General features: G+C 38.9%; 1 protein-coding gene across 1 annotated transcript; it reads right to left on the bottom strand.

The window, feature by feature from the left end:
• Positions 1–210: 210 nt before the first annotated feature.
• Positions 211–11390, bottom strand: LOC135743978 (FACT complex subunit SPT16). The gene is made up of 24 exons (XM_065261896.2): positions 11095–11390; positions 10134–10226; positions 9884–10054; positions 8792–8944; positions 7878–8024; positions 7331–7482; positions 6979–7151; positions 6805–6895; positions 6437–6510; positions 5879–5991; positions 5735–5800; positions 5182–5280; positions 4968–5083; positions 4681–4834; positions 4076–4203; positions 3689–3951; positions 3468–3586; positions 3149–3387; positions 2789–2864; positions 2533–2702; positions 1505–1634; positions 1191–1317; positions 979–1053; positions 211–823 (listed from the first exon to the last, which is right to left on the bottom strand). The coding sequence occupies exons 1-24, from the start codon at positions 11158–11160 to the stop codon at positions 717–719; spliced, it is 3102 nt and encodes a 1033-aa protein (XP_065117968.1). The 5' UTR covers positions 11161–11390; the 3' UTR covers positions 211–716.

Below are 11390 nucleotides of genomic sequence, written 5' to 3'. Positions count from 1 at the left end.
TAAAAGGGAGACAATTACAAGGGACAAGACATTATTTAAAAAAATAATGTTTGCATATTTTATTACAAAAATCCTATTGCAGCCTCAAGCATCCGATCCCAGATTTAATGATGTTTGTGACGCATGTGTCCATCCATCCATGCAAAAACAACACAAATATGAGTCAACAATGAGTCTTTTTTATTTCCTTTAACTTTTATTTAAAAAAAAAAAAAAAAAAATCTGATTGAACAATACAAGACTACCAATCTAGAACAAAAAAAAAAGTATTAAAGAAAACAAAACAAAAGAGTATGTTTACACTGAGTGTGTTTGTCTCAAATTAAAAAAAGAAACCAAACACAATCAATATTTACTAATGTAAAAGCGCATGAACAGTCCATCAATTTATTCCCAAATAAGCAGAACAAATGAAGTCTTATCTAACAATCCAACATTGTACCACAACTATTGGTTTAGAAAAGCTCTCACACACGTGCACGCACGCACACACACAGACGTGCACGCACACTTGATGATATTTACCGGAATGAAGAAAAAAAACAGAAAATACAGACAAGATGTGTGAGAGATCAATGCTTTCATAGAACTGTAAATCACTCATCAGCATGAGCCAATGCTATTTACACCAAATACAATGTGTGTGTGTGTGTGTGTGTAAGACACAGGAGGGCAAATAAAAGAGGATTGTGGGAAACTGATTTGGCAGTGTGTGTTTAATGTCTCCTCTTCTTCTTGCTGCTGGGGGGCGGTGCTGATGAACGACCCTTCCTCTTCCTGTTTGAGGTCTCCTCTGTCTCCTCATATTGACTCTCTCGATCCGCTAACACAAAGTAAAAAACACAATCAGACCACACAAAAACAGCTTAAAATGAGAAGTCATCGAGTTTAATTAAAATACATTTAATGTCATCCAAGAAATTAAGACATCATTTCCTCCAGAGCAGCAGAAAGTGTTAAAATGAGTTTTCTCCTGACCTTTCCTGGCCTCTTCCTCCAGCTCATCCCAGTCTTTCCCGCTCTCCTCCTCACTGCCGAGAGATGCGCTGTAATCTGAAACATCACAAACGTCATTATGTAGCCCAAAATAATTCTAACAGAATAACAAATACAATTTAAATTTCAAATACAGCAAAGTGATAATGTTCGATCTGCATTTAAACTTTTAATGCATCATCAGTCCAGCTTACTCGAGTCTTCTGTTTCTGAGGAATAATCTTCATCACTGTCCTCCTCTTCCTCCTCCTCTTCATCAGCTGAAGGATTAAACGTCTCGTCCTCCACCTCTGACTCAGAATCTTCCTCTGCTCCGCTTCCCTGACAGGTGTCAATAAGAAACACTCATTTATAACAGTAAGAGAGCGCCTCTATAAAATAATATAATGTCACTCGCTCTGTAGCTAATGTGTGATTGTATTAAAAATGCAGAGGAGTCAGATTAATCCCAGAATAAATGTTGTGTACGCTTGATCAATCACACCCAGCATCAGCAGATCGCTCTCACCTCACTCTCAGGGTCCAGAAAAGACCAACCGCCCTGCTCGAAAAATCCCTCAGGGTCATCAACAATAGTCTTCATGATCTTCGTCCAGTTCAATGATTGGACACCTTCTGTGTATTTAATATCACAGGAGCTGGAGAGAGACAAGAGGATTAATTCAGTCACGTTTATATCTGACTAACTCTTAAAATACTCATGCATGTGTGCAAACCAGGGCTGCAACAACTAATCTATAAAAATCAATAATGAAATTGGTTGTCAACGAATTTGATTATCGATTAGTTTTACTGTGACGTCACATAAAACATCAGACAGCGTGGTTAAAGGTTTAATTTTATCCTTTTATACAAGTGAGTTTATATTTTCATAAAAATAGTATTAAACCACAAACTAAGCATCCGTTTTATAGTAAGGGGGAAATCCAGGATTTTATTACTGTAACAATGTATACAATGTATATCACTTTTATATCATATGGATTGTTTATTTTGTTAATAATGAAAATTCTCATTAACGTCTAAAGGTGAAGATTAAAAGGAGTTTATAAATCTGTAGCAAAATTTCTTCAACACATTCCTGAAGACTCAATTCATTTTAATTATATTTTGACATTTAAAGATGTTTTGCTATTTTAAGCCTGCACAAACCATTTTTTATTCAAGGCTTAAAATATCAAAATCAAAAAGATTAAGGGGTGGTTTCCCAGACAGGGATTAGACTAGTCCTAGACTAAAATAAATGCAAGAGCTGCCCAAACTGTTAAACTAGTTATATTTAAAAGTACACTTCTACACGTGAATACCCTCATTTAGTGCCTTATTTAACTTTAATTAAAAAAAAAATCTAACTGAGTAAATATTTAGGGTTTTATCCGATTAGTTGACTATTTTTTATTCAAATTAACCAATTAATCGATTATAAAAAAAATAATCGTTAGTTGCAGTCCTAGGTGCAAACTTTGTCGCTAAACATTAAACCACAAACACATTTATTTGAAAAGCACGGCTCTGTGTGTTAGGGGCGGAGCTTACTTGAGCCATTCTTTGATTGGGTCGAGCGAGTTGACGGGCACGGCGTTGATCATGGTGACTTTCTTGTTGTAATCCTTATAAACGATGACGACATCAAAGTTCTTTAGATGAAACTGGACTCGCTCGAAATGAACCAACTCCACCTCGTCTAGGGTCACCACAAACGGAGGCTACAGGAGACACAGAGAAAGAGAGGCCATGGGTCATGGGCACAGGTGTGGGGCAGTGTTGTACTTCTGTATGAAGTGGTACTCACCCACTCCGTGACATTACAGAGAGAACTGGACGTGGGCTGCAGCAAGCACGTGCTCCTGTAGGGCGCTCCCTGAAACCTAGAACACATGAATGACATCATCAAAACCAGCAGAGACTGTCACAGATACTGCCTGACACGGTCATCAGCGAGCAGCTTTTTTTAGACTGATGGGACTCAAAACATGTCAATGAAAAATAACTGTTCAGACAGAATAATAATCAAAACTTCATCTCTCAAGGTCAGATACATGAAGAACCCTTAACCCTTTATTTACGCTTAATAAAGCATCAATATAATATCATTTGTTATGAATAAATGAAGGAATCTCTCATTTATTTTTTTAGGTCTCAATTGACTTACCCGAGGTCTCTGAAAGGAACCTCAAACTCCAGCTCCTCTTTGGTGAGGGACTCCACTTTTTCAATAAAGTTTTTAAAGGCAGATTTGAGTTTGTGTCTCATTTCTCGCTCCATCTGCTCGGCGTAGAGGTCATCGCGGTCGTGCATGTGCTGGTGTTTGCCCAGATCTGTCGTGATCTCGCCCACCTCCGTGTAAAACTGGACGTCCGTGTGTCGTTTCTTACCGAACATGATGGCGTTCTGAGAGAAGAGGAATCAAAAATTTTCATTTCTGAAAACTTGATGTCACACTTTGAGTCACATCTTCTCATCATGCGTACCTTGAGATGGAAGTGCAGGACGATGATCATCTCTCCATCACAGGGCTGGAAAACGGCGTGCTTGATGTTGTTGTACAAAATGTCGACTTTGTCTCCTCGCACTGACGTGAAGCGAAACCCTGAGGACACACGAGGAGTCAAATTCACCGAACATCACATCAGTCAAACTATATTTCCTATAAGAACGCGCGAGGAGGGAGAGGAGTCAAGCGCTAACAGACCGTTGGTGTGCGCCTCCAGCGAGCCCTGCATTCTCTTCTGGGCGATGTTGGGTCGGATGTAAAGGTCTTTGAGTTTGGGGTTGCTGCGGTTCAGGTTAATGACGAGCGAGTCCTGTTTCACGATGCCCTCTTTCTCCTTCTCCTCGGCCTCGCGGGTCTTGTAGCGTTTCTGCACCTCCTTTATGATGCGGAAGGCGTTTTGCAGGTTGGTGGAGGGAACGGAGTGATCGCCGGGGGATTTGAGGTTAGATGCACGGTACGTACTGCGAAAGTTAGCAGGTGACACGGTTAAACAAATGTTTTATGCATGCATACACTTTTTTTTTTAAATGTTCTCATTTATGTTGGTCAGAAATATGTTGGTTCAATATCAAGCAGAAATCTTACATCTCTTTGACAAACGTGGCCTCTGGGTTGGGGAAGATATTCCCCTCGTGACGTCCCAGCGAGCTGCCCGGTACAAAGAAGTTTATCCTCAGGTATGTGTAGTCTCCTTCAACAGACATACTGATGTTCTGCACAGACACACATGTAAATGAACAGACGATTTAGTTAGTACTAGTGTTAGGGTTTTTAAGGCTAGAGACCTTTTAAGTTGACTTCATATTTGGAGTAATGATGGATCAAAATATCTAGTAGACCAATAAGAGACATTTATATTTATATATTTAAGAAATTTGCACAAGCTGTTTGCAATAATTTAACACACAAAAAGACATCACCTGTATGGGTGCATGAGGTTAATAAATAGAAAGCATTTATGACAGACTTCATCAGTTTTAGCATCTCACACTACAAAATAATTTAACATTAACAAACAAAACTTTCTTAGATCATTCCTAAAAGTTTCTGGGCAAATGACAGAGATCAAAATGATTTGCTGCAGAAAATCAGTCTGCCATGCCAGTTTACTGACAACAATAATAATAATAATAATAATAATAATAATATTTATAAAGACAGATAAAAGATCACTCACGAGATTTTCATACCTTGATGGTGGCGATGTGAAAAGGTGTAGCGATGCCAAACACGGGCATCACGACGGTCTCATATTTCTTATCAATAAAGATCTTCATATCTCGAATATCTTTTTCTCGGGGCATCTGGGATATGTTCTTATACGACACGTTTGACTTTCTGGCTCTGATGAGACAAAAGAAAGTGTTGTTTATTTAGACATTACATTATATGTCATTTATTATCTAGTATGTCAGCTTTCTCTCCATCACATGTAATTGACTGATCATTGGTGTTGTATGTTGTTAAACTATCTTACTTCTGAATCTGCTGTCCTCCTTTCTGCTCTGTAAGACGACGTTTGGCCTCCTCGTTCATCTGATTGGCCAGTTCTTTCTGATGAGCCCGCCTCTTCTCCTCTGCTGTCATCTCATTCTAACCAATCAGACGATGGAAACGGTACACGTGTAAAACACTCAGACAGAATTATCTTTATGATTTCACATTTATATTAGCAGGTAAACCGCACATACCCTGGTTCTGTCTACCAGCAGGGCGGCGCTACGAGCTCCCCTACCCAGCAGCTCATCTGCATTGTCGACGTCTTCCTCATCGTCATCTTCATCGTCGTTCTATAAACGTACAGGAGATAAAAAAGTTGGCACATTTGCAGTACATCTGATTGGACACGATCAAAGGCAATCTCAACAACTACAATGTGTAAAGTAGGGTCTATAGACAGTTTCATCGGACGCACGTGATACACGTCTGGATTTGAACTTTACTTCCGGTTTCGTTTGTTTAATTGTCTGACTAGTTACTAAACTGATCTCTTGAACAAATGCCTCGTCGAAAATAACAAATGTTTTGGTTTCCCAGGTAGTTTATGTGTTGTTTTTGTGCTTGTCATATAAATAAACTACTTTGTTGTTATTTATTATTAGCGGAAGTTACGTGCGGACCGCGACAGCCGCTTGTTTATGTTGTTACTGCTGAAACTGTCTATAGTTGACCACCCAACCTAATGAAAGAGAAACCAGATGACCGACGGCACATCCTGAGTTCAGACAGGTGAACTGAAATTACCTTGAGGAAAATTCCCACGTTTTTAATCTTCTTTTTGACAGGCGTGAGAATGGTTGCTTGATCGTCCTGTGAACACAGTAAAAACAGTCATGTGATGTTTTATTTCAAGCAAAAGTTAAAAGTGTGTGCGCGTGTGTGTCTCACCTCATTGATCTGTACAGAGTCTCCGACGAAGAGCGCATATTTCTTCTGTTCGTCCTTCTTTCCCTCTTTGTTGATCAAATCCGCAAGTCCCAGACTGATACTGAAAACCATTCCTACAGACAGCATCAGATTTCAACATCAAACAAAATGCAACGTGAATTTTTTTGTTTGGGTTGAAGTACATCAGCAGAGAAGCTTCGTGCAAATGAAAGAGTTATTAGTTAAACCGGTTAAAAACACGCGTGTAGAAACAGGTATATAGTTAAGAAACACTAACTCATAAAATAACTTGCTTTAGTTTGTGTCTAAGGCGGTCAAGAGCGCCACAGTCGCATCCTGCCGGCACTGAGAACCGAACCTGCGACCTTCAGGTTAAGTCAGAATCTCTAACCAACTATTGAGACAGGAACACAAGCCTGCTAACACTTCAACACTAGTATAGCTTTAGTTAATCTATATCCATAGCAAAAAAAAGCCGCAACAGTTTTATGGCCAATAGCAGATGTATAGTAAATGTTTCTGAATGGAGTGATGAATTACTGAAGGATTTGCACGTACCTCTTTTCAGTTTGTATTGATTTTTTGCATTCAGTACAAGTGATCCTTCTCTGAACTCAATCCCCATCGCAAACCTGCAGCACAAAGCAAACGTCTCATCATTTATTGTGTTCAGACTTAACGTTTAAGAAATAAATGTGGTTCTCTGACAAGATGAAGTTAATGTTAGTGCTGAGATGATTAATCGTGTGATTCTGCCGGCTATGCTTCACAATGTTATGGTGAAATGCCGCTACATCAAAACACCAGATGGCGCTCTCGTGCAGAAACTCAATATGCACCACTGAAGAAGAATCATGTTTTTTATGGTCACACATGTATATATATATACTGGGGCTGTCAAAATTAATCAATCACTACACACGTACCCAAGGTTTTTGGTGAGCTTGTTGACCAGCTCTGGTTTCTCTTTCTTGACAAACTCCATGACAGTGCTGTAGGCATCACAAAGCTTCACACCTGAACATCATAACACAGATTAAGTTTAAATATTGTTTGCTAAAACACTCGCACACAAACGCACACACGCACTGTGGCCTTACCGTGTTTGAGCTCTTTGAGAAGCTCCTCCTCCACCTGTAACAGGAAGTTGTAGTTGTCCTGCATTTCCTGCGGCGGGTCCACCATGAGCGTACGCACCAGATTCGAGCAGTAGGACTTGTAACGGATGCCCATCGCACAAGTTATCGCTCCGAAGTGCATGTGGTTCTTATCGCTGAAAAAAGCCAAAGATATTCAGAGGATCATGAACACACGACTCTCTTATTTTATACTGAATCATTAAAAACACCATCACTCACTGTAAATCTCATGTCCCATCTTAACATTGCGACCGCAACATTTAAACTATTGAAGGATGACGTCACACAGTTTACTTCCATACTACGATCTCACCTGACGACGCTGAACTTGAGACTGTAGTTGCCTCCGCTTTGAATGATTGGCGGGTAGCACATCTCAACTGTTGAAGGATCGACTCCGCCCAAATACTTCCTATCCTCGATGGCCTTCTCGACCGACTCCGCCAGACGACTGTGTTTTACTTTCTGTTACGGACATCACAACAGTTATTCAAGTTGAGTTTTATAGACTGCTGAAAAACATCGTACTGTAGCGGTCTGAATAACATAGATCAGCTCAATTATGACAGTTTAAATACTTTATTAAATGATTGACTGTTTAATATAGTTTAACTTTACATGAGTGGAATGAAAAGACAAAAATTATTCAAAGTCTGAAATTAAATGTGTTCTCAGTTTGTGACACCACTGAAAAAATGATAATTTTCTAACATTTATAATGTGTTTGAAATTCTGTGAAGTGACTTTATGCTGACTTTTTTGTATGTTTGTCCATATTTAAATTCATTCTCTCAAATGTCAGGCAACATCTTTAATTTACTTTAAAGTCTTTGTAAAATACTGTCAGGCTGTGATCAAACCTCATCTGCATCCACAATCTCCATCACTCGCTCTTTGAAGAACTTTGTGAAGACGTCACTGGTGATGGCAGCGGCCTTCTTCATGAGCGCCATCTCACCGTCCTCCTTTACTGCCATTGTGTACGCCACGACCGTACTGATGTCCACCTGACCAACACAAACATCACATTTAAATCATTCATCATGTAAAGAAATACACCAAAGCACAACCATTGTCAGAAAAGTCCAATGTCAAATCAACTTCAACAGTTTTCTTTTAAAGGGAATATATAATAAAAAATGACTTCATGTTTAAGTGCTATAATTGAGTCCCCAGTGCTTCTATAAATAGATCATAGAAATTTGGCTCCCCTTGTGATGTCAGAAGGGGATCTTATTATAATGGTGCAGATTAAAGGGCAGTATTTTCCAACCACAGCACTGTCATTTAGTGTAGAGATCAGCTCATTTGCATTTTAAAGGACACACCCAAAAAACTGCACATTTTGCTCACACCTACAAAATGTGGATTTTAACATGTTATAATAAATTATCTGTGGGGTATTTTGAGCCAAAACTTCACATACGTACTCTGAAGACACCAAAGATTTATTTTAAATCTTAAAAAGAGACTTGTGAAAACTGTGTAAATGTATTTCTTGTTTTATAGATATGATGAATATCAGCACAAATAGCATCTAATTGTGTGTTTAAGAAACAATTGCTAGAGGGGATGAATGTGAATAAACTGCCGTTAAACATACACGACTACTTTGTTTCCAAAAATAAGTAAAAAAAGGATTTTGGAAACAGGCTTTGTTTTTGTGCAAGAAAACTGCACTTTAAAAGATGGACTTTTTTCAGTGAGGCAAACATTGTGACCCACCCTAAAGGTCACTGGTGAGAGCTGGTGTAGATGTTTTCACATCACTCACCCGCTGCAGGCCCTCAGCTGTGATCATGTCACTCCAGCTCTTCATGTATTCTCCTGGGAATTTGTCCTTGATAAACACGCCCACAGTTTTACCTTCTTTACTGCCACGGATTGCTTCAATCATCTTCTCAAAGTTAGCCTTGTTGCTCTCGTTCTGTCAAAGAGAGAGAGAGACACAAAAGTTGTGATAATGTCATGACGATAATAATTTTGTTATAACACGCTGTATACACGCACTGCTATGGCTGTGATGATGGAAGTATTTTACCACTGTGAAGGTAATGCACCAATTCACTACAGTGTGTGTGTGGGCACACTGATGCATAAAGGCTTATATATATATAAAAAAATGCATACATATATTTTGATATAATTTTTTATACAAAAATATGAATGAGGATCAGATATACATTTCTTAACACACATGCACACCATAACAAATGCCACCATAGGCGCAGATTTATTTTCCGCCTGTGGGTGCTCATCATCAAGCAAAGCTTAGGTTACTTAGCAACAGCAGGCACTCAAAGCATGTTGAAAAGAAGCAAAGCGGAGCAGTTAATTTTCTTGCATAGTTTTAGATGCAAAATGTGAAGCAAATGAGTATATGTGCTTGGCCATTTCGGTGGGTGCTCGAGCAGTAACAGGCGCCTATGTGCACGCTTATTGTAGCACTTTCATTCGTGAAACACAGACAGTTCAAGTGAGGAACTTTATTGGTGTTATAATGTTTACAGTCGTGCTGGAACGCGTTATAATTGTGTACTGGTAGCACAGATTGGTACTTTTTCCAAACTTTGATGAAGAGAAGATCTCTTGCATCATTGTTACACCCTTCATCGCTGATATCAGTTGCCTCCCCTTGCAAATAGCGCACCAACTCTGAGTCTGCTGGCCGTTTGCTAGACACAAACTTGAAGAAATCTCCCTGGGCGAGACTGTACTTTATATCGTTATAGTTTGTGGCGTGCACACCATCACAGCCCCACACACTACAGTCAAAATAATCCTGTTAGAATCTACAGACCGCTCATCACAGATGTGTGAATGGTAACTACAGGTTTACGGTTCCTAAGCAACAGCATCACCGTACCTTCTCTCTGACCAGCAGTGTGATGGGAGGAACTCCGTTGGCGTTCTCATTGCCTTTAGTGGCCACCACCTGCTTGAGGAACTCAACTTTCTTCTTACTGGCCAAGAAGATGATCTTCGTCTCACAGAAGATCATTATGGTGTCCGTCAGCTCGTATCCAAACAGCCACGTCTGCCGGAGGAGAAAAATAATAAAATGATCATTCACACCTTAAACGTAAACGTGTATCCTCCTGATGAATGTCACGTACCTGAAGGGCTGTAGATTTAGCATAGACGATTTCTTCATCGACACCGACGGAGACCACAATGGCGTCCACCTTCCCAAACTCATCTTCACCTTTCTGTGAAGGGAAAATGAACAAAGATTGATCACGGAATTAGGCTTAAGATTGAAAAATGGGTATAAAAAGAGCAAATCAGTGACATATTAGTGGTTTTATTTATCAGCATCACTTTGTCATTCATCTGTTAAACTGCCAATGAAATGTTATTATGGAGATCATATTGATTGTTAAACAATAACTCTTTATCTGCAAGAAAAAATGTCTTTTAAATGTCTAAAAATAAGAAAATAACATATAAATAAAATATGCATCAGTGATTAAAAAAAATATGATAATATTTATATCTCCTGTTTCTTCTCAAAGCATCAAATGCGCCATTTTGTTTGAAATAAATGTACAAGGATTAAAAAAAAGTCTCTCATAACTGTTTCTCTCACAGCTAAAGCACGCTGTAATATGAGTTAGCTGAGAGCTACATCAACATCACACACAACACACTTACATCAAACTCAAACATACATGACAAACCTTCATATGAAACATCACTACAGCTTTTAAGACTTTATTTTTGACTATTAAAGCTGAAGTAGAATCGACGGGAAACGGCGTGAAACAGCCCGTGCTAACATGCTAACGCACTAGCCGCTGTGCTAATCACAAATGACGTTATTAAAATCATCACCAACATCACACATGCGATTAAAATATGAAGTTTATCACATTACCCACTGACACTTACACATAAAGCCGTTCAATGAGATGAGTTTATATAACGGCATTATGGAAATGAGGCCTGAAGAGTGCATGTGTTTAATGCTTTTCAGCATCACACACACATTAACACATAAAATCTGTTAATATATGTATTAATTTCCCATATAACATTTATTAATAGCGTTTATCAAACACAATGAGATCTCAGTACCTTCCAGTTGCCGTAGAGTCGCTTGATGCGGCGGTAAAACGCGTCTTTATCCAGATTCACCGCCATAATTTCACATCAACACACACACATTCACACACATGCAGTCATACAATCAAAGAGTTAAAGTAGCAGCAACACACACACACACAAACTGACTCTACACTACACGTAAGATCAACAACACATGCAAGAAAAAGACGAAAAAAATAAACGCTAATTATTTATAAAAATGAAAGATAATATTCTTTAAAAAAGTGTTTTTGTTGTGTGTAAGTGCTGCTGAGTGTGAATGATGC

This window comes from Paramisgurnus dabryanus, chromosome 2 (genome assembly GCF_030506205.2).
Source record: "Paramisgurnus dabryanus chromosome 2, PD_genome_1.1, whole genome shotgun sequence".
In the NCBI taxonomy this organism is placed as follows: domain Eukaryota; kingdom Metazoa; phylum Chordata; class Actinopteri; order Cypriniformes; family Cobitidae; genus Paramisgurnus; species Paramisgurnus dabryanus.
The sequence above is the reverse complement of the archived record's forward strand: the minus strand, read 5'-3'. Positions and strand labels throughout refer to the sequence as shown.

Coding starts and splice junctions, on each gene's coding strand:
- LOC135743978 (XM_065261896.2), bottom strand. CDS start 11,160: ATGGCGGTGAATCTGGATAAAGACGCGTTTTACCGCCGCATCAAGCGA. Junction 7,152..7,330: donor CTCAAGTTCAGCGTCGTCAG/GTGAGATCGTAG, acceptor GGCTTTTTTCAG/CGATAAGAACCACATGCACT. Junction 3,388..3,467: donor TCCTGCACTTCCATCTCAAG/GTACGCATGATG, acceptor CTCTTCTCTCAG/AACGCCATCATGTTCGGTAA.